Genomic DNA, 23,245 nt, shown 5'->3' with positions numbered 1-23,245 from the left:
ATTTTTGAAAGGTAGGCATGGGGGCAGGGAGGGCTTTGAGGATGGAGGGTTCCCTTGTCCTGGCTGGGGCCTGGATTTCCTTTTCCCAGGTACCAAGTCATGCATATGCCCAGCCCCACCCCAGCTCCCAGCTTAGTCACATATACACACAGAGAATTCTTTATGCCTCTTTATTCCCAATTTTGTCAGCACTTTATAAAACCAGACTGGAGGCAGAGAGGCCTGAGACGCCCCCTTCCCCACCCCCAAACTCAGACAAGTTCTGAAAGATCTACCTCTCCCTGCGGAGGGGACTCTGGAAGTGGGGTTGGAGCAGGGGGAACTGGGAGCTGGGCCAGGCCTGCTGGGCCACCCACTCCCCCTGCCAAAAGGGGAGCTGGGACTGGAGAGGGGCAGGAAGTAGGACCAGCCCAGCAGTCCTGAGTCCTGGGGGCCTGCCTTCTCCTGCTGACACTCGAGGGCTGGGACCCTGGCTGTCCCTAAATTACCCACCCCATAGCCCCACTTACCTTCTAAATCTTTACCCCCACCCCCACCCTGTCCTCCCTAAATATATACAAATGTACAGAGGATTCCACCCTGGTTGGGATGGGCCCCCTTTTCTACCTCCCTCTCTCCTCCCCTACACTCCCCTCCACAGGGGCCCATAGCCTGGTCTCCAGCCCTCCCTGGGCACCAGCCTAGGGGTGGATGGTGTGGACAAGAGGGACCTTTGTGCAAAGCAGCTGGCGCCAGGGTAGGCAAGAGCAGGAACTGAGTCCCCACCCTCCCAATGAGCACCGCCCTCACTGCCCCCAGATATTCTGTCCCAGGAGCAGGAGGAGACTATGGTGGGGATCCAGGGAGGGGACCAAGACTCCTGGGTCCTTTTGGACACAGCACCATCCTAGCAAGCGAAGTCTTCAAAGAGGCCCCTTGGGGGGCCGTGTGGGTGATGGTGGTTGGGGAGCAGGCTGTTGGCACCCCCACCTTCCGCATGGCCCCGGCTTGGGCACGGACTCTGCATGGTGAAGAGTGAGTGGGACAAGGAGATTTCAAGCAGTACCCCCAAGCCTCACACAGCCATCCCTTCCTTGTCCCTGAACTCCTTCCCACAGGCTAGTTGAGACGTTATGGGGGATTCAGTCCCAGGAGGGGATGCTGGCTGCACACTTGACAGCGCCCATCCTCACCTGCTCCTTCAGCTCCTGCAGCCCCAAAGTGGAGATGCCTCCAGTGGAGGTCCGGAGGGGGGTCTTGGGACGACGCCACACCCGCTTCAGTCGGTCCCAGGACACCTTGGGGTTCAGGGTCGGGGAAGAGGGGCGAGCTCAGGAAACTTGCTAGAGGAGCAGAACGGGCCTCACCAGGCCCACCCTATAGACCAGCAGCCCCAGCAAACCCCCACTAGGACGCCCCAGTCCTCCTCACCCATCCCCTCTTCCTGACTCCTCAGTGCCCTCAGGCCTTCCTGCCAGTAAGGGGGCCCCAGCAAAGAACCCAGAGCTTGACTTCCCAGCCAGTCCAGCTCCACCAGGAAGCCTGCACCACCCCTCTGCTTTCCCCCAGCCCTTCCTCCCACCCTCCATTCTCCATCTGCATGGCCCCCACCAGGCCCCCATGCCTTGCCTCATAGATGTAGTCGAGGATCTCCAGCAGTGTGAGGATGCTGGCCCCAATGAATAGGCCCATCTGTCCCCCGAGGTCTCCTGGGGAGCACGAGAGAACGGTCAGAGGGATCAGGCTTGGCTGGTCCACCCCTGAGGAATCAGGGCCAGGGCTCACCCAGCAGGGCTGACAGGCCATAGGCTGCTCGCTGCTCCATGGCCTCAGAGGTCAGAGCTTCAAAGAAGACTGTCTAGGACCAGGAAGTTCTCCCTGCAGAGACAGGAAGCAGGGTATCCCTGTGGGGCCGTCTTCCTGAGGAGGCAGCTGGTAGGGACATCCCAGGCCCAGCAGATCCAGATCTGAGAGCCCCTGTGTGTAGAAGCTCTGAGGGGAGGCTGTCCCAGATGCATGTCAGTTCATATTTTGAGGGTTAGCAAAGGGCCTGGGAAAACAAAACTCCTGAGCCTGCAAGAGTCCCTCCTGCTTTCTCTAGAGGAACAAATAACGTTCACTTTGCCTCATCCCTATACCTCTCTAGAACCTTCAGTGGCTCCCTACTGCCTGACAGTCCACTCCAAAATTTCTGTTCCAGACTTTCAAGACTGCCCATGATCAGACTGCACCAAGACAGCCCAGACCAAGATTGCACTGTACCGTCTTATCCAAACTGCTTTCTTATCTGCTTCTCTCCACACACACAGCCTGCCTACTGCTCAGGCTGGCCTTGGCATCATCCCACAGATCTCTAACTGGGATGCCTCCCTTCTCTCCTGTTCTCATGGACCCAAACCCGGGATCCTCAGACGCCCCACTCACACCTCCCCTGTTTCCCCTACCCTACCCACATTAATCTCTCCCGGGGCCTAAGAATCAATAGTACACCATCAAACACGGCCTCATCTACAAATTGTGGCATGAGTTTTGTGTTCTAATCATCTCTGTCTCCATAGGATCCAGCGCTGGGCCTGGCTCAGAGGATGCTCAGCATTAGTGGATTGGCTGCAGGGTACCAGACCCAAGGTTCAGTGTGGCCCTTTCCTGCAGGCCACCTGGTTCCTCCCCAATCCCTTCTAGTTCTCCCCGCCTCCCCGCACAGCATTCACTCCATGTGCACTTAATGGCTGCCAGGTTGCTGGGGGAGAAAGACACACAAATGGAGGATTCTAAAACAGTGGGTAAGTCCAGTGACAGAGGTATGTACAGGATGCTGTGGGAGATGAAAGGCATTTGGGCTCAGAAGGGCCTCCATGGAGGCAGAGACACAGGATGTGACTTGGAGGATAGGTAGGGGTTGGTTAGAAGAAAAGGATCTGTGAAGGACCTTCCTGGCAGAATACTCATTATTAATAAAGATGGGCCCCACTCCCAGCCTCCACCACAAATCAGGCCTATTGAGGGCGGCCTACACACACACACACACACACACACACACACACACACACACACACACACATACCGTATGTAGGTTTCGTTGCGGTTGTACTTTCTTGCCAGGTACCGGGCCGAGCCCCTGTTGGGGATCCTGACCATGGAGATTTCTTTCCCGTAGCGGGTCAGGTTGCAGGGGGTAGGGCAGAAACATGGGCCTTGGGAGCCCCCGCCCAGGGAGTCTGCAATATAGAGGCACCAACTGCAATAGGGGCCAGGGGCAGCCCAGAGGCCCTCTAACTGCAAGGAGGAATCTTAGGGGTATCCTGAGGCAGGCATGGCCACATTGAGGGCCTGTTCTGGCCAGTGCTGGCACTGTCTAGAGGAGACTGGATGGGAGTCCCTTCCTGGACCAGCTTCAGAGCACCGGAGAAAGTGGGTGGAGGCAGAACGCCCAGCACACTCCTGTATCCCTCTGCCTCCCAGCCCCCTGGGGCAGAGAGGTCCTCCTGGCTCAGAGGGAGGGCACAACCCATTCACCAGAGCTAATTAGTCAATGAGGCCTTGGACACACAAGGGGCTTGGAGAGGATCCTAGGATGAATGGGATTTATGCATGTTTTCACACATGCATATGGATGAGTGGAGTGATGGATGAATGGACGGACAGAAGAACAAATGGACAGGATTGGTATTCTCAGGATGCTGGGTTTCCTCTGTTCACTGCTTCAGATCCACTTTCCACTCTCCCTACCTTATTCTGTCCCAGAGGTCTGATCTCTGCCAAATGCATCACCTAGACTCCCTGTCCACTGTCTTTGGGTTAGGTTTGCCCAATGGGAGGCCCCGGCAGGATCACAGGGCAAGGAGAGGAGAGATGCTGGGGTATTTAGGTGGCAGAGGCTGCATTCCTCCTCTTGTGGCCCTGGTTCCTGGCTCCCATCCATCTCGGGCAGCCCCGGATCACTCTCTGGGCCCAGTAGCGTTCCTTTCCTTTGTCCCTTCAGGCCCAGGGAGGAAAGGCTCCCTGGTGTTGTGAGTTCTGCGGAGTCTCACCACCCCTTGTGGTTCCCCTAGTCCCACTCACACATCTGTTCCTTCATTAATCACCTTCTATCACCCCTTTGGCAGATGTAGTTGGTGTGTGGGACAGAGAAAGTCTTAATGTGATTCTACTGCCCCAGCATCTCAAACCCATCCCCATGGCCCCAGCATCTGGATTCCCACAATGCCCTCCTGACCAGTCACCCTGCTTCTGGTCTTCCTCCCCCCATCCATCCTCACATCTAATCAGAGTCACCTTCTTAAAATCAGATGGCATTCTTGCCTCACCTTAAGCTGTTGTTGGCTTCCTAGTGCCTCCTCCACTCTTTCCACCCGCTCCTTTGTTCTCTGCCCTCCAGCCACACTGACTTTGCCCTTTCATGGCCCCAGACACACATGCTGTCTCTGGTCTTTAGCACGTGCTGTTCCTACTGCCTAGAACATGTCCCCCTTTTCACCTGGCTGACTCTTCCACAGCCTTCAAGTCTCAGCTCATATGTCACTTCCTCTAGGAATCCTCTCTGCCTTCCCAGGCAGGGTTGCATACCTTTCCTGGGGCCCTGTTAGAACCCTGAGGTTCCCCTTCCCAAGAACTAACACCCTGCATTGTAATGCCTGTCCACAGCCCTACCGGGCTCTTGTTCCCACTCTTAGCTCCAGCACCAGCGCAGGCTGTAAACATCTGTAGAATGAATGAAGGAAGGAAGGAAGAAAGGAAGGAAGGAAGGAAGTGTGAATCAGATGACACCTATGGACAGATCGGGTTGCCTTACTTAAACCAATAGCCAGCAATGCAACGTTCCTCACACCAAGGGAAAAGTCATCTCACTTTCCCAGAGAGGCAAGCTCATCTGCAGAACCAAGGTGAGAAGTCCAGCCCTCACTCTCAGTCCCAGGTTCTCTGCAACACCCCCCACCTCACTGCCTGCACTTACCAAGGAACACACCTGCAAAGGTCCTCAGACCCCTGGAAGTATGGGGATACGGCTCAACCCCCCAGGAAGAAGCCCCCTAGGAAGAGACTGGGAGGAGGGGAACCAAGACAGTGAGGAGAAGGGTGGACAGAGAGATGAAGAAGAGGGTGACGAAAGGCAGGGAGGGGAGAAGGCAGCACGGACCCAGTGTGTGGTCAGCACACTCGATGTAGATATTTGGCGGGCAGATGGTCTCATTGCCTGAAAGGAGAGAAGATTATTCCTGGAGTCTACGGTTCCATCCGTGCTCCCCCACAACATTCCCAAATGTGGGCACACACATGCATGCCCGCACATGTGTGTGTTTGCACATACACATGCATATGTGAGTTTATACATGCTGGTGCATATCAGCATGAAAATATACACATGCATATATGCACACAAACCAATGTGTGCTTGGGGGCACATAGATGCACACACATTTGCATGCACGTGTTCAAGCACATGCACACAATCCCTACAAGTACACAAGCAGAGATGAACGCAAGTACATGTATGCATAAATACATATTAACATGCACACAAACACACATGTGCACACTCCCATGTGCATATATGAGAACAAGCAGAAAATCCAAACACATACCGTGTACACTCACGTGGGTAGAGACATATGCACACGCTGTACACATGCACCAGCCCCCATGCACAGGAGCAGTGTTCTGCCCCTGGAGGGCTGGCGGGGGGTGGGGCGCCCACCTGGCATGTGCACCATCCGGCAGTGGCAGCGCTGAAGCACAGCCTCCTTTTCACAGCGCAGCCGGCAGGCAGACACGCTGTAGGCCGAGTAGCCCTGAAGCTCAGGCTCCCTGAGCCCACTCTCCGCCCGGCAGTTGCCCCAGGGCTGGGGCAGATAGGTCAGCTGTGGAGGCGGGGCATGATGGGGTTACACCCAGAAGTCCCACCCAGCCCTCCAGTGCCCACAGCCCTGGCAAAGTCCACAGGAGAGCTGGAGGGATGGGAGTTTCTGGAGGGCAGATCTGGACAGCATTCCCTCAGAGCCCAAAGGCCTGGTGCTGGGCCCAACCCAGGACCCAGCTTGCGGGGCTCACCCGCTGTTCCTGGCAGGACACAAAGGTCTGGAAGCCTGGGGACACACCGAAGCCCAGCTGGTGGATGTAGGGTGGCTCCTCCTGGCTGTGGATCTGTACTCGGATGCCGGCCTCAAACGATGTCTCGTCTGCACAATGGAGATGGAGACCTTTGGAAACCCATCCCAGGCAGAGAGGACCCAGGCTGGAGCCCTTGTCCTTTTCCTGCCTGCATACTTGTCTCTCTCCAGATGGGCAGGTACTCCTCTTGCTGGATGTCCAACATGATCTCCAGGCCACTGCCCATGCCCCCTGCCCGGCTGGGCAGCGAGCTCTGTGGATCCGCATTGAAGGTATAACACTTCCCATAGCGAGTATAGACCTGGGGGTAAGAGAGAGGAGGAGGGGAGACGGAAGACAATGCCTTAGGCTCAGGCTTCCCTGTCCCCTGTGAGGAGCACCAGACCTGCCTGGAGCCCCCTGTCCCATATCCCAGCAACCAACCTACAGCCCAGCCTCTCCCCGAGCTCCATCTTTTCTACTGACACCCTCAGTTAGGTGATTAAAAGGCAGCTCCAGCTTAACATATCAACAGCAGAACTCTTGACATCTTCCCAAATCCTGTTCCTCACCATTTTCCACCACCAAGTAAAGGGCCCCACTATCTACCTAATTTCTCAAGTCAGGATCCCTGAAATCTCTCCCTCACCCTGCATCCAATCCAGCAGCCGTCCTGGGCAGTTAGACTTCTGAAATCTACTTAGGATCTATCCACTTTCCTTCCATCTCGTGTCCCCCTTTCACCATCCTCTCCCCTGGCTTATGGCAGCGGGCCCTAACTGGTGTCCCTTCATCCCTCCTTGCCTTTCCTTCCAAGCCATTCATAACGCAGTAGCCATAGTGCTCGGTCTACACTGCGTGGATCCAGTCAAGCCACTCACCAGCTTAAAGCCCAACAATGACTTCCCATTTTACAGAGAATAAAACCAAATTGCTTCCCTTGCCTGAAAGTCTTCAACGTGAGGAAACCTTTGCCTCTCTCTGCTGCCTCTCCACTCCCAGATCTCTGTGACAATTTCAAACTTATGGAACAACTTCCCTCCCTGGGGCCTTTGTTTATTCAGTTCCCTCTCCTGGAATGCCCCTCACCTACAACTGGCATGGCTAGCTGCTCATCCTTTAAGCCTCAGCTTAAATGTCCCTTCTTCAGATGCAGACTCATACCACACAGCATCATCTTCCCCCCACAATGTGATTGTTGATTTGCTCAAAGTACTCATCAAGACCTGAGATGATGCTGTACCCAGAAACTGACACATTGTAATTGACTGTACTTCAATAAAAAAGACCTGCGATGATTGTCTATTTGCCCCTGTGTTCAATATCCAGCTTCTCCTCACTTGAGTTTATGCTGCACAAGGGCAATGAGCCCGTCTGCTGTCCCCAGCACCTGGCCCAGAGCAGGGCACAGGGATGCTTTAATAAGCATCCTTTGCAAAAAGTTCTCCAGCATGGACACCAGATGGAGCTGGCGCCCCGGAGACAGAAACAGGCTCCGGCTGGGAACACAGCTGCAGTTGGGAGTTGAGAGCAGCTGGGGTGGGGAGGAGCTTGAGAGAGAGGCGGATGGAAGTTCCCCTCTGCCAGGCTCACCCTACAGGGACCAGCCCCAGGGTCAAACCCATCACAGGCAGCACCTTCCCTCGGGGTAAGGGGTCGGTGCACTCAATCACTCTCTCTCTCTCCCTCCCCTCTACTTGGGAACATTTTCACTTTGGTAAAAGCTGGGAGAAAAGGCACAAGGCAGGGTTAGGGAAAGATTCTGAAATGCCTAGCTCCACAGGGAGGCTGTGGAAGGGAAAGGGCTGAGTTGAGGGCTGTGGGAGTGAGGAGTTCTAAGAACTGGGGGCCTGGGGCCGCCCTTGTGGCGGGGCAGGGTTGTCTTCCATCCCAGCTAGGTTAATCACCCTGGCTACGCTCTCCTCTCCTCTCCGTACAGTTCTTCATTCACACCAACACCCTGCCTCAGATTCTCAAAACAAAAGCACACACATAACAAGCACTGTGCAGTTAACAAAACACGGCAACATCTACTGCTGCCCCACTTCATCGCCTTAGCCACTCTGGTATCGGGTGGGTTTAATTAGCCCAGTGATTACAGATGAAGCAACCACAGCTCAGAGGGGTGCTGTGATTTGCCTAACGTCACACAGCTAGTCAGTGGGAGAGGTGGAACTCCTCCAGATGCAAGACTCAAGATGTTTCCACAATCCATTGCTGGCAACTCCCCCAACCCAAGCCTACCCTACCCCAAGCCCCAGCTCCTGTCAACCCATCCACCTGAAATGAGACAGGAGTGTCACCCAACACCTGTCCCCTTTTCTCTTACTCCTCCTTCCCTTCCACTCCACTCCTCTACACCCTTCTCACTCTCTTCTCCAGATCTGCTACCATTCAGTTCAGTTCCTCACCTGTCCCTCCCCTCCTCCTTCTGCACCCTTGCCAGCTTCTGGGTTCCAGTCCTTGACCCTGCCTACTCCAGCTCCCTGCTGTGTGTCCATCTGTGGGGCAGGAGTGGGCATTGCTGACAGTCCCAGAACATCTGCTCCACCCCAGGCACTGCACTAAATGCTTAATGCACTCTTTCCAATTGAATCTTCAGAACCACGTTACATCCTACAGATGAGGAAACTTGACACTCCTCAGTTTGGCCTCAGTTGGAGAAGCTGGCTGATTTGCCAAGGTCTCCAAGATCAGTGCTTCTCAAACTTTAATGTGTGCACAGAATACCTGTTGTTAAAATGCAGATTCTGATTCAGTAAATGTGTGTTGGGGGCAGGATTGAGATTCTGCATTTCTAACAACCTATTCGTCCAAGGACCGCACTTTGAATAGAAAGGCCCTAGATGAAGGGCAAGAGTCCATCAAGACAGCCTGACTCTCAACGTGTCACTGGAGGGAGAAGAACCCTATAGGGGCCTGAGGCAAGATCCCTGGGTTCTCAGTGCTGTGGGAAAGGCAGATGGGGGGCATACGTAAGTATTTGCCCAAAATCTCAAAGCAGTCCCCCTCTTCCTATTTCGGGCAAAGAAGATGCTGGAATCGGCTCTTGCTGATGTGGCCAGTTGGAAGGCTAAACAAGGCCTGGGCTGCGCTGGGGACAGCAGTGAGCTGCTCACTCGTGCCCCGCAGTGTGCAGCACCACCTTGGTTGAACCTAACCCCAGGCATTGTCATGGTCTCTCCATAGTCTCAAGGGAGGCTGTGGACTCCCTGAGGCCAGGAACCCTGGTTCACCATTTTGGCATCCCCAGAGCCCAGGGCAATTTGCAGAAAGAGGCAGTGAGATAGGGGGAAGGAAAGCAAAATGAACATTATCAAACATTCCCACTTTGTACTAGGTCCTATGCTGGTACTTTTGATCTATTTTCTTCTTTGAGTCTCCAAGAAAACCACATAAGGTAAGCATTGGTGCCCCCGTTTCATGATGAGGAAGTTCAGAGAGGGAAAGTAATTTGACTAAGAGCACACAGCAAGTAAACAAGAGTAGAGATTCAAGTAGAACTGAACCTGATGTCAAAGTAGAGTTAGTGCTTATAAATCACCTGGTGGATGTAAGTGAATGACTGGTAGGATCCTGAACCTGGGTGTGGCTGGGGCAGCCTCCCTATGTGGCACCTCCAACCTAGACACACAGCCACAGGCTACGTGTTGCTGAGCCCAGCCCTGTGCTGGGAAGAGCCAACCTGGAAGGCTTTGGCTCTAAAGGTTTTGGATGGGGATGGCCACATAGTACCCCTGCCCTTGAGGTGACTGTGCAGAGTAGGGGTGACAAAGGGAGATGGGTGAAAGGACTCTGGGTCTGATGGACAATACTCTGCAGGGAATGGACAGGCCAGACTGGCTGGGCCAGGCCACCTGCACAGCCCGGGTCAGGCCTGACTGCTGGGCAGAGCAGAGCGTTGCCCTGGAGACGGTCCCTGGGCCAGGCAGGCAGCGGCAAGTGGAGACGCCAGCTCCTAAGTGGCAGAACTCTGGTGGCAGCACAGCCCACAGTCTCTTCCATGGAGACGGCACGGCTGCTCAGCCACAAGGTCCCACTGGCTGTCCACTGCTCTCTCCCCACGGACTGGCCCTGAAGGAGGGTGGGTGAGCAGGAGTTGAGGGTCCAGAGTCTTGCCATGGAAAGGGACATGTCCTGGGCCAGGATGTGCCCTAATGGGCCAAGAGGCTATTTCCAGGTCCTCTCACCCTAACCCAGCCCTCAGCCTCTGGGGCTTGTCCCCATCTCAGAGCCCACCTCCTCCTCCCATCTGGCCCTCCTTCTTCTCTGCCCTCCCTTGCTCTCTGCCTTTGCTCCCAGGTCCACCCTCCTGGCCCTAGGCTGAGCCCCTCTGTCCGTAGGTTGGACAGCTTTTAGACAGGACTACGTCTGCGCTGAAGGCAGCCCCTGGGACCCCTCCACCACTCTCCTTCCAGCCAGCCCTCTACCCATCCCTCTTGGACCATCTCTGTTTTAGCGTTGGTCTGGACCCTGCCCTGGATCTGTCCATCTTCCTAGTCTCTGTCCCCTGATCTTAGAATGTCCTCAAGTCCCTCTCTATCCTCCTGGCCTGACTGATCAATTATCCATCTGATCTCTGCCTCTGTCCCTTGCCCTCTGTCAGCCTGCCATCCCCCTGGCCTCTGTCATCCCTCCCATTGGCCTCACTGACCTCAGCCTCTCTTTTCCTTTGCCCACTGCTTTCTATCCTGTTTGCTCTCCCCTCGGTCTATCCCCTAGTCTAGGTGTCTAGTCTCTGACTCTTGTTTTCCTCCTAGATTTTCCCCTAGGCCTGAAGCTGCCTCCCCAAGCCAAGAACCCTTCCCCAGGAGACTTTCCCTCCTTTCCCTGCCCCATCTTCTAGGTCTGCCCCAGATAACGATCAGGGGCTGGGGAAGATCTGTCCAGAATTTGTGAGTGGTGGCTTCTCTCTCAGTCCCTTGAGTTCCATCTGTCCACAGCCCCCATTTCCTTGAAAAGTTCTCCCTGGCCGGCTGGCTCGCATTCTCCCCCATCCCTCCCCACCCCCTCATCCTCCCTGCAGTCACAGAGCCCACGGGGTTAACAAGCAATTAGCAGGGCCAGGGCTCAGAGCTGCAGGGGGAGAAGGCTCTGGGCCTCCATGAGATGAGAAGCAGCCAGGAGCAGCCGAGGCCGGGCTAATCCCAGGGCTAATCTGCAGCCTGGGCTTTATCTCCAGGGCCTTCTGGGCACCCTGTGTCTGCCAAGGCCCTGGCACCTCCCCCTACCCCACTTTTCCATGGCAGCTTTATCCCTTCAAATTCCATCAGCCCTCCCCTGATGTGGTCCAGCTTCATGCCTCTAACTTAGACCCCTGGAACTTACACTGCAGTGCCCTGGGGTCCAGGGTGGGCCAATGGAAAGGGGTCCTTCATCTTCATCTACCCTGGACTGTGACTAGCACCCCAGGTTAGACGGCTCTCAGGCCCCAGCTTCACTTGGGGGTGGCCCAAGTGTCCAGGTTCAAAGCCTCCTCATTTTCTATCTCTGCCAGGGAAGATGGTACCAACTCAAAGTGCTGGGGGCAGGGGGTGGAGGGTCGGGTCTGCACTGATTAGAACTGGGAGGTGACTCAGTCCAAACCCTTATTGTACAAAGGCCAAAACAAAAGCCTAGAGATGGCAAGGGACATATCCAAGGGCATATAGAAAAAAGGGCAAATTCAGATCTAGAACCCACTTCCCCCCTCCCACTGGCCCCAGCATTCTCCACTAACCTCAGGTGTCAGTAGACCCTGGTCCCAGCTCCCACTCCACCAGTGACAGCCTGTGTAATCTTGGTTAGTAAAGTGATTTATTGACTTCTTTGGTCCTCAGTTTCCTCATCCGTCAAGTGGGGATAGAAATTCCTGCCCCACTTAATTCACAGATTGGTTATAAGTCTCAAAAGAGAAAGAATGTCAAAGGCATTTGCAGAGTGAAATCATATACACAAGGCCTCATTAGTAATGAGTGTTGCGAAGACCAGTAAAACCCAAACTGGGGCAGAGATCGACCACTGGATGTGGTGCTGGAAACAGATCCACAGAAGCTTCATAACATGCAAAATGGGTGCACATTATGGAGCCTAACAGAACAGGGTTCAAATCCTGGCTCTGACACCAGCCTTGGACAGGCCACCTAGGGTGGTGGTTTAACCTCTCTGAGCCTCAGAGTGCTCACCTGTGAAAAGGGAATGGTAATTCCTCCTCCTAAAGCCAGTGTGAGGATCGGAGACAAAGTTCAGAGTGATGCGAAGGTAGGTGCTCAAGAAAGTCGGGGAGCCCATGTGGGGCGTGGAACTCCTTGCCAAGATGGTGCAGCCATTTGATCTTGGATCCCCACTGGGCCCACTCTCACAGGGCATCATGCACCTTGGTAAAGGCTCTCTCAGCAATTTTGGAGGGGACTGCAATTTTGCTTCTTAGAGGATGGAATTCTGCTAGGGCAAACTCCCAAGCTCTGAGCTATGGCTCTCCTATCAGTGGAGGGTACAGGGTTGCAGCTCTGCCTTTACTGACTGTGGGATTTGGGTTCAGCCATTTAACCTAGCTGATCCAACACTTTTCATCTGTAAAATGTGAATAATAATAGGCACCTTTCAGAGGTATTATAAGGAAACAGATGATGTACCTAAATAATCGAACAACGGCTAACATTTACTTAGTGCTTACTCTGCGCCCAGCACAGTCCTAAGCACTTTATATAAATTAACTCCTTAATTCTCACAAAATCCCTCTTCTGAAGGTTTCTTAACATCTCTATTTTACAGAAAAGACAATGTAAGTTCACATGACGTGGCAGAGCAGGGGACCAGGCGACCTGGCACCAGAGTCTGTGCTCAGAGCCTCTGGGTGCTGACATACACCTGGCACAGCCCCGACAAACAGTAGGTGCTCAAGAAATGCTGGGTGTTCAAATCCCCCTCACCCATCCAACACTATTCCTTGATATGATGCGTTGGGCACTGTGCTTGGTGCTGGGGACGATTCAGAGAACAAAATTGCTGGTCTTTGCCCTGAAGGAGTTTGCTGTCTGGCCACTGGGGCATTCATTCATTCCAGAAATGTTTACTGAGCATCTAGGCACTGAGCCAGGTGGACAGCAGCGGAGAACAGAGCACACAAAACCAGCGACCCCAGGTCCAGGTAAATCATGACTAGTTGTGATAAATGCTACCATAGGGGAACCAATCCAAGTCCTCTGCCAGGGAGTTCGATTTGGGTGGGAGAGTAAAACTTCCCAAAGAAGTGCACTCATCCACCCAGGAAGGGCATCAGATCACACACCAGTCAGACACAGGGAGAATGACCACCCTTCAAGAAGGCCTGACCCCTTCCCTACCACAGGGTCAACGCAGCGACCCCAGCCACCCAGGTGCTTTCCAAGGAACTTCCTCTTCAAGGTAGAAGTGCTTGTGGGTCTAGGAGGAAATGGGCACGATGTTTGTTCAAATGCACATGCGTGAGCGTTGGCGAAAAAGTAGGAGATGGTGAGATGGTCAAGTCTGTGTGACCACAGGCTGAGGCCGAGCTGAAGCTGGGAGCCGAGGAGCGCTTGGGGCCGTGGAAGAATATGGTAATTTCAGGGAGCGCCGCGTTTCCACTGGAGAGAGGAGAGCAGGGCCTCCAGGACGCAGGTAAATAGGCAAACCTGTTCCCAGGTAGCGACCACTTTGGCCTTAAACCCTAGAAAGTCAATTTTCCAGGCGGGAATATTTTTAATTTGTAACGAAGTCTTTCCCTGGCATTCCAGCCCTCGATGCAAAGTTACTCGTTAAGAGTTTGCTTACGCAGTGAGTCACACCCGTGGCCCGCCGGGCGTTCAGGGGCCGAGATTGAGAAGGTGGCGATGGTGGCTGTGGCGGTGGCGGCGGCGGCGGCGGCGGCGGCGGCGGTGGTGGCGGCGGTGGGTGAGTGAGTGTGCCAGTGACCCCCAACCCCGCGCGTACACCCGAGCATGCAGGCCGGGCCCACCCGCACCCAGAAGGCCCGCACCCACCGCCTCCCGCTCTTCGCCGCGCCCCCTCCTCCCTCCCGCGGGGCAGGCATCCATCACGGCGCCCGGGCGCCCTCCCTCCCGTCTCCTCCGGGCTCCTCCGCTCTCCTCCCTGGGTTTGCCTCATTTGCATTCCCCCGGCTCCCGGCTCCTCGGCAAAGTGACCTCCGCACACAGCCGCGCCAGAGGCTTCCACCGCGGAGGGAGACACCGCCTCCCGCCGCCCTCCGCGGCCGGGGAGGGGCAAGGGGGCGCGAGCCGGGACGGCGGGACTGGGGCCCCCAGCAGATGGCTGCAGAGGGAAAGGCCGAGGGTGCCGAGGGGCGCAGAGCGATTCCAATGGGATTTGAACCCGCGGCTTCAGATCCTCAGCAGGGCGGGTGTGGAACGTGGAGGTCAGCACTGGCCGGTGAAGCTGCGCCCCAGAGATGGGATCCCTGCTTGGAACCCAGGGCTCCCCAACACCCCGTTTGCTCCCTCTAGCACCCCCACTGGAGAGGATCCAACCCTACTGCGCAGTGGCCCAAGGGTCCCCAGTCCCCCAGGGGCCTGACCAGCCCCCCATCCCCGCTTCCCTGGCCCGCCGAACTGCCTCCCCTCCCCCCGTTTGGTATTTACACCTTTCACACATTTGTAAGCTATTATCCTGTCCACGCTTAGTCACCGCTGAGCCAAGCGCCACGGATTTAGCTCCTTTAATCTTTCCTCCTAAATCAATCCTCCATTTCCCCTTAATCATCCCGTGGCTCCTCTCTGAACTCTCTCGCTGCTGCCTCGGCTGCTGCAGCCTATGCCTGTATCTCTGGAACTGCTCCCCCATCCAACCCAAAACTGGTGTCCCAAGGGCATGGTGAACGTTTAGGGGCGTGGGTTGGATTTTCAGCGCTGCCATCCCCAGCCTGGGGACCTGGGAAGAATTGCAGACACCCCCTCCCTCTTCTGGAAAACACACAGCACTGTGAACCCTCTTATCTCCACCTCCAGGGTCTCTGTCTTTCTGCCTTCCCACCCCCATTCATCTGGGATGGTTCCAAGACCCTAAACCTCCACCATGATTTACAAACACACACACACACACACACACACAAACACAAACCCTCAGGCCTCCTGTCCCTCCTGTCCATGGTTCCGTTCTGGGTGTCCCCACCCCTTCTTCCCAGCTGCTCCAAGGAGGTGGCATTGCTAGTAGAGCCTGGAAGGGCAGGGAAACACTGATAACTCACTGTCCTGGGGCTGCCCTCTCATCCCCTCCTCCAGGGAGACTGTCCATCTCTCTGACCACACTCAGACTCCACCTCACATTCACTCCCTCTCCTCTGCCCAGTGGGACCCACTGACTCGGGGCCTCAACCTGAGTAGCCCTGAGGCTCTGCACTGCTGATGCTCCCAGGGGTGCTCCTCCTGCCTCCCCACCCCCCATTCCAGATGCTTTCTGCCCCTCGCCTGGGCCCGGCAGAGGCAGCCATGCCGCCAGCCACAAGAGGGAGCAGGTTCCTCCTGGGAAGCAGAAGGGCAGGGGTGGGGGTCCAGGAAGGAGAATGGGCAGGGGAGAAAGAGGGAGGACGGGAGGGAAATGTGGGGGCCATTTCTTCAAATGCTAATCAGCATCTTCCGGCAGTGCCACGAGAAGCTGAGCTGATAATGAGCCCAGCTCGGTGTTGATTCCTGATTAATGAAGAGGCCACAGGACTGCTGAGTGGGGCCGGGTGGGGCATGTTCCTCCTGGCCCTCCCCATTGCCCTTGCAGGCCAGCCCTCTGCAACAATAACAGTGCCTGCCCTTGGCTGCTGGGATACATCATTCAAATCCCCCTCCACCAACTCCACTGGCCAATGGGAAGCAGCCAGGCTAAGAGCGCCACCTCCAGGAAGCCTGAGGGGCAGCAGCCAGTGGTGGGTCAGGAGGTGGGGAAGCCAGCACACTGGGTTCCGCTGTCTGAGTTGTAGGTAGCCCTCAGAGTATTGTTTTTTCAAATCAGGTAATTTTTAATTAAAATAATCAGGACTTGGAGCTTCTCTGCACAAAGTGGAAGACCCCCTAACACTGGGCATCCCTGACCATAGGGTAACAGCTGGGGCTGAGAGGTAGCTCCTCCCTTTAAAAATAAGTGACCTTCACTTCTCCTCAGACCCCACCCTTCCCTACTGAGTGCCCTCTCCGACCTGACCTGCCCAGCTCCTGAAGGCAGGACCAACTCTGAACTAGATGTTGAACGAAATGTTTTCAAGGTTCATGCCCCAGGAGAAGATGGGACTGGAGGGCACAGAGAGCTGGCCTGGGAGTGAGGGTCAGAGGTAAACTCATCTGGTAGACAAGAAGCCCAGACCAACCTCCGTGGGAACCTTCTCCCTTCCTGAGTCAAGGGGGCAAGGGACAGCCCTGAGGCCCTTGGAGCCAGTGGCAAAGGTATAGCGTTGGAATGTTTGTAGAGTAGCCCCTCCCAAAATCAAGGAGGGGCCGCAGAGACTGTCACTATGGGCCTGGCCACACCAGGGCAGGGACTGGCTCAGGAAGAAGCTTGGATGGAAGGCAGAGGATAGCGGAGGAGCCTTGAACTGGGGGCCAGGGGAGCCAGAGAGTGACAAAGGGCTTGCCGGCTGCTCCCTTTGCCTCTGAGCTGTCCTGATGGCAGCTGGGGTGGGGCTGGGAGGGGAGGGAAGAGGGCAGGGAGGGGGACTGCCCTGCTGGAAGAGGCCTTGTCTAATTGTGCCTGATTAGTAGAGAGGAAGAGAACAGGGTGAGTGATTAATAGTCACGGCAGTCACCAGCGTGTGGGAGGGAGGGTTGGGAGGGGGAGAAAAGTCTGAGAGCCGAGAGGGGAATGGAGACAGGGAAGCACCTACAGGTCCCTGGTCACCTACCCCTCCAGGGGCTGCTGGGACCCCTGATGACCTCATGGAGACGGGCTGGCCCTACCCCTGCCTCTTCAAGGATTCTCCACCTTCCCCATGCCTCAGTTTTCTAGACAATAGGATGGAAAAGACCAAGGTCATGTCCCGCACCTGGGAAGAAGATGTATCTGCTCATATGTGTTTCCAGACACCTTGATATCCCCAGAAACTGGCCCCCTCCTCAGCTCAACCTGGGACCTCAGCCCACAAAGTAGATGGCCGGACTTCCAATCACAGACCACTGCCATCTCCTTATATCATTTGATGCCAGTTGGAATGCCTAGCCCTGCCCAACGTGGCAGCCTGAACCTCGTTCCCAGGACCACCTGGAGCTGCACTGTCCAATAGGCAGCCACTGACCCCAGCTATTTGAATTGATCTTTCATTCTCTCTGTCACACTAGTCACATTGCTGATGCTTAATAGCCAGTGTGGCTAGTGACTACCATGTTGGACAGCACAGTTGCAGAACATTAACATCACCACAGGAACGGATCTTGAGTGTGTGTGTGTGCACTCCTGCATGTACGCATGCGTGCCTGAATACTGGGGAGGGTTGAATAGCATGGGGAGGGGGTAGGAGGGAGTTGGGGCCTGAGGGTCAAGAGAGGAGGAAGGCTAGGTGATGGAGAGTAGCGAAGATGCCAGCACGTGGGTCAGAAAATAGCAGGTGGTGCTGGGAACAGGCAGGTGAAAGGAAGCCAGGAACCGGGGTGGCTGCATTTATACCAGCTGACACGCTCAGAGTGCACAATTCACGCGTGCCAGGCAGTGTGCTCAGCCCTTTACGGCCATCTCTTTTAATCCTTACAACCACTCACATTATTTTAGGTTCTAGTATCCTATTTAACGAATATAGAAACTGATGCTCATGGAAGCTTTTTGACTTCTCAAAGATCACACAGTTTAAAGGCCACACAGCCAAAGTTCGAATTCAGATGGTCTGGCTCTGGAACCCAAACACTTGACTGCTCCACTGTACAGTCCCCAGCTGAGAGGAGACACTGAGATTTAGAGCCACATTTTACAGCTGAAGAAACGAAGCCTAGGGAGAAAGAGTGATTTCCGCCTTCTAGTAAGTGGGCAGGCTGAGAGCAAGCCGCATTGGGGAAAGTACAGATGAGGCTTGGCGCACTTGGGTGGAGGGAGTGGATGGTGGTAGGACTCAAGGAGGAAGGAGGAGAACATTATAGGTGGTGGCGAAAGGAGGAGGTGGAGTGGGCTGGCATGAGACTGTGTGAGGAGCGGGGAGAGGGAAGAGAAGAGATGGGGGAGATAGGTGGAGGGGAGCAGGAACAGAGAGGTGGGTGCATCCCCCACCACCCAGGAGCCATCTCTGCTCTCCCACCCCCCACCCCTCCCTTCCTCTCCAAACCCTGCCCAGCCTGCCTCACCCCTTAAGCCTTCCCAGCCCTCTTCAGTCCAGAGTGGCCTCTCTCTCTGAACTCAGGCTCTTACTATCCATGTACCTCGTTTGGCAATTAATCCTGCCACCTCCTGACACTGCCTGCATGGTTGGTTAACTCTTGCATGGTTGGTTAAGCTTTTAAGTGTCTCTATCCTCGCTCCACCAGGAGACTGGAGGCTGCTTGAGGACAGGGACTGGGGACCAGGGCTCCCCTTCTTTGTTCTCCCCCACAGACCTGGCAGGGAGCCTGGCACATAGTAGGTGCTCAGAACTCCATGTTGATTGATTGAATGACTGATGGGGAGTCAGTGAGGGGACATAAGGGAGCATGGGGGTGAGAGCAATTGCAGTGGTAACAGAAGCAAGAGCAGCAGCTGAGGGGACTGGGGGAGGGTGCATTACCCAGAGTAAAAATAGGCTGGAAAATGTGACATTTATTAACTTGGATTCCAGAGGAAAGGTCATAGCAGAGTGGGGAGTGGGAAGGAGGAAACAGGAAAAGCAACAGAAAACACATAAGAGCCCCTGACCCAAAGCCTGTCGCTATCACTGACCCTCTCACCACCCACACCCTGGCAGCTTCCCACCACTCATCCCCGTACCCGTCTCCCCACCATAGATCCCAAATCCCCATCGCGCCTTCCGTGTTCTCACCACAGAGTCTATTAGGGACCTCATGTCCTCATCAGAGACCCTGTGTCTTTGTGTCCACGTCCTTCTCAGTCTTGCTGCCACAATACACCCTATCTTTCCCAATGCCACGGATCATGGACCCCCATCCCAACCCATAATCCGAGACTCTGGTAAACTGCCAGAAGACTCAACCCTAGAATGCCAGGTCCAAGGGAGAGTTACACTCAGAAGGATGGGGTTTGAGCAGAATGGTAGGAGGACTAGACTGGGTGGGGACAGGGGAGTAGGGTCCAAGGGGAATTCCTGTCCCCCAGTATTTGCTTTTCTTGACCACCCCTCACCATGCCACCGCAGCCCCAGAGCAGAGACCCACAAACTTCTATCCTTTTCTCTCTAATCTCAGGGTAGGAGAAGGCCTGTGGGAGAGCCACCCTCACCCCTGCCCAGCCAACTCCAGATTCAGAGGGACTTGCCAGCCTTGAGCAGGGGACCCCTGTTCCCATATCCTCCAGGTATCTCCTTTCCTAGATGCCAGGCAGGAACCCCCTGCCTCCTTCACCTTGCTTCCTTGCCCCTCCATCTCTTCCTCCCCCACCTCCCCTCCCACTGAGGCTTCCTCTTTCCCTTCCACCCCCAGCCAGGGCCTGGGACATAAACTCCCACTCCACACAAAGCCCCCAGTTGATTTCTGCCCCAATAACACCTGCTGAGACTGGGCTCTGTCTGTGCCCCCCCCAACCCAGAGGGGTGAGGATGTCGCACAGAGGAGCCCCACGGACCAGAAAGGCCACATTCACACACTCCTCCTTGGGGACAATCGCAGCCCTGGCTTTGAGAGCAGTGATTTTTCCTAGAAGGCAGGGTGTGTAGCTGGACAACAGACTAGTACCCCCTTGACTCCTCTCCCAGCACAATCTTCCTTCCCATCCCTCCCTCCACTTCTACCCAATTCCCCCCAACCCAACGGCAGGAGGACCCAGAGGCTGCAGGGATGGTGGGGGCAGAAACATGCTTGGGACATGTTTCCTGGTGCTACCGAGGCAGTGAGTGAGAACCTGGGTGGGGGCCATGAGAAGGGAAAGTCTCCCATTTCGGGGTGGTGCTAGAGGCTAGGCTGGATGGGCACATGTTGACGCCATGTATTTGCATATGTGCTGGGCAGTGGTCACAAGAATGAAAACACACACCCCACACACACGTACACAATGCTGGAAGTAAACTGTGGACTGGGGACAGCATCTCAAGCACCAGGAATAATAGACATCCTGTGACTGTGGGTGAATGGAGCACCGACAGACAGACAGACAGCGTACAAGACACACCCCTACACACACCTCACACACCTGATTGTGGATGGTGTGCACAGGAGGGCAGCCCAAGCTGACACTCCACTCCCCGTGAGAGTGTGTGTATGTGTGTGTGTGTGTGTGTGTGTGTGTGTGTGTGTGTGCATTCACACACGTGAGAGACGGAGAGCAGTGGTTGAGATAGATGGGGTGGGGTCACAAGAGGGGACAACATTCACAGCGTGACCCTGCCCTCGGCAGCTAAGTCAGAGCAGGGATGTGGGCTCAGAGATGAGTAGCTCTCTGGGTGCGTGGGCGTGCAGGTGTGCACATGAGTGTAGTGACAGGGATACCGAGTGTGTGAGAGAGAGTGTGCAGGAAACTATGTCCCAACGCAGTGGGTGTGTGTGTGTGTGTGTTCTGGGCAGCAGTGAGGGTGAGCCGTGCACAGAAGAGTGAATGAGTGATTCTCAGTTTAAGAGCCCGAGCCCGGCAAGGGAGCAGCAAGAACCAGGAAACGGAGGGAGGGCCTGGAAAGCGGGAGAAGCTGGAGGGGCCGCATGAAAGAGGGATGTGTGAGGGAGACAGTGAAAGGGGGTGTGTGCGGGACAGAGACAGACAAGAGACACTGGCACCCAGTGTGTGCGAAGATCAGCTCTATCCAGCCTCCCCCAGAGGCAGCCCCAAGTCCCTCCCTTGCTGGAGCCCCCCAGACATCCTTCCCCCATTGCCCTTGTTTGGTGGGGAGAAGAATCTAGCCACAGAAGAAAAAGGGAGCAAGAGATAAATAAGGGTCAGTGGGTCTGGTCACGGCATGGTGCATCCCTTCCCCACAAGCTGACCGGCTTCAGGCCCCCAGGCCCACTCCAGGACCCTCGGCCCCCAGACCTGGGCACTGCAGCAGCAGCAGGGCCACGAAGAGGAGCGGCAGCAGCAGGGTAAGCCCCAACAAGCATCCACTGCTCCATGGCTGGGGAGCCAGAGGGAAACACCAGGCTTCGGGGAGACACGAGGCCAGCCCCTGGTGGCGGAAGGAAGGGAAGCCCTGTTGAGGATGCCCTGCACACCCCCCCACCCCGCCAGCCTCTGGCCTCCCCAGGCCTGGCGGGCCAGCTGGCAAGACTCACCACAGAGAAGTTGCTGGCGGAGCAGTGGTGCCCACTGAAGTTGCAGCTCTTGAGCATGTCAGCGAGCTGGTGGCCAGTGCGGTTGAGGATGTCTACCATGTCGGGCTCCGGGTAGCGCAGGCCGGCAGCACGGTGCCCGTCCCGGTCTTTGGGGGGCAGCCCGGTCAGGTTGGCCAGGTGAAAGATGTCGGCGTCGCTGAGTGCCGAATGCCGGAAACGGTTGATATTGCAGAGGGTGACGGCTGGGAAGCCCGCCACTGGGGCTGGGGCAGCAGGGTCCATTACCACCAGGTGAGGCCGGGTCAGGTAGCCCCGGGCCAGAACAGCCGCCTGGTACAGGAAGGCAGCCAGCGAGGTGAGTAGGGCCAGTGCCCACAGGGTTCTGCGCAGTCCATGGGGGCCTGGGCCACAGGCCCGGCCCAGCCCGTGCAGAGTGCTGGTGCTGGCAAAGGTGGCCAGGTCCCGGGGGGCTGCTGCCCCCCGTGCAGCCCCCAGGAGGCTCTGCTCATCCCCTGCCTCCTTCTCCTTAGGTTTCGCATCCTCCTCTGCAAATTTGATTTTGCACACAATCTCGATCGGCATCTGTCCCCGGCTGCTGGGACTGGCCGGAGCCTCCCTGCCCCTGTCCCTCCCTGGCCAGCAGCCCCCGGTGCCCTCCGGAGTGGCGGCAGTGGCAGCGGCTGCTCTTCTAAACTCAGGGCAATGGGAGGAGGACGGGGACAGGGTGGGGGCCTGAGGTGGGGGAGTCACTCCCACTCCCAGCAGCTCCGCAGCCCTGGTGCTGCCTCTGCCGCTGCTGCCTCTGCTGCCGCTTGTCTCTCTCCTCGATCGTCTCCTTGTGGCTTCCCTTATCAGCACCAGCACAGCTGTCAGCCCCTGCGTGTGTCCCTGCAAGCGAGCGAGTGAGCGAGGGAGCGAGCGCTGCTCCGCCACGCCGCGCAGCCCCAGCCGCTCCGCTCAGCATGTGCTCCGGAGCCCACCCCGTGCTTAATAATTCAGGACATGTCAACAGCGTTTCACCGGCAGCACGGGCGGCAGGAGCCAGGCCAGGGAAGAGGGCAGCCCCCAGCCCAGGACAGGGATCCCCTGTCCCTGTCTGAGACCTCGTTGGGCTTCCCCCCAAACTCTTGCTACACTCCAGCCACTTGTGGGGTCCCCACATGGCCCCACTCCCAGGCCACCCAGGGAGGAGTGTCGCACCCAGAGTCTTCAGCTCGTTTTGCCACTTTTCTGGACCACGCCCCAGGAAGGGTCAGTCAACTCTATCCCTCACCTCCTGGCCTCCCTGACTCTTGACTCCAGCACCCAGCCACTACTGACCCCAATACCGACTCACAGCGGCTTCCAGAAACTCCTTGGGAGAGCCACTTGTTTGAATGAGGGAGGGGAGGGGAGGGCAGAGGAGGGCAGGCAAGACAGACAAGAGGACAATGGTGGTTCCACTAAGATTCTTGGCTCCCCTAGAGCTTTGCTTCTGACTTAACACCCACCATACCCCTACCTTCTCTGGGACTCTGGCCACTCTCTCCCCAACTTCACCCCTACCTCCAAACTCAGTCTCTCATGTGTCTGGGACAGAGGGCACACTGGCTGACTTGCACATCTGTGGCCACTTTACCTTCCAAATGTTTCCCAAATCCCTTGCCACAGCCAGGCTAGGGGTGGGGGGAGCGTATATTGGGTAGACAGGCCAGGGAGCAGAGAGGTGTGATGTTGGGGGGAGGGTGTCTGAAAAGCCCAAATGGGGATATTGGAGGGAGTAGAGATGTGCTGGGTTTGAATGGGAGGGGGTGCAATCCTAAAGAAACAGATGCAGGGAGTGCCTGGCAGAGAGGGGCAGGGGAGCCCTGGGGTGG

The 23,245-nt window shown here is 56.1% G+C and overlaps 1 protein-coding gene across 1 annotated transcript; it reads right to left on the bottom strand.

Annotated features, from left to right (window-relative positions):
- Positions 1 to 94: 94 nt before the first annotated feature.
- ASIC4 (acid sensing ion channel subunit family member 4) lies at positions 95 to 23,027 on the bottom strand. Its single transcript, XM_032480335.1, is given in 13 exon segments — positions 95 to 1,000; positions 1,173 to 1,277; positions 1,609 to 1,688; positions 1,765 to 1,834; positions 1,836 to 1,857; positions 3,044 to 3,197; positions 5,117 to 5,173; positions 5,675 to 5,837; positions 6,028 to 6,155; positions 6,244 to 6,388; positions 21,390 to 22,013; positions 22,016 to 22,098; positions 22,101 to 23,027. Coding segments are annotated over 13 exon segments (2,196 nt in total). The 5' UTR covers positions 22,552 to 23,027; the 3' UTR covers positions 95 to 886.
- Positions 23,028 to 23,245: the final 218 nt, after the last annotated feature.

This window comes from Camelus ferus, chromosome 5 (genome assembly GCF_009834535.1).
Source record: "Camelus ferus isolate YT-003-E chromosome 5, BCGSAC_Cfer_1.0, whole genome shotgun sequence".
NCBI classification, from domain to species: domain Eukaryota; kingdom Metazoa; phylum Chordata; class Mammalia; order Artiodactyla; family Camelidae; genus Camelus; species Camelus ferus.
This window is presented reverse-complemented; position numbering and strand designations above follow the sequence as displayed.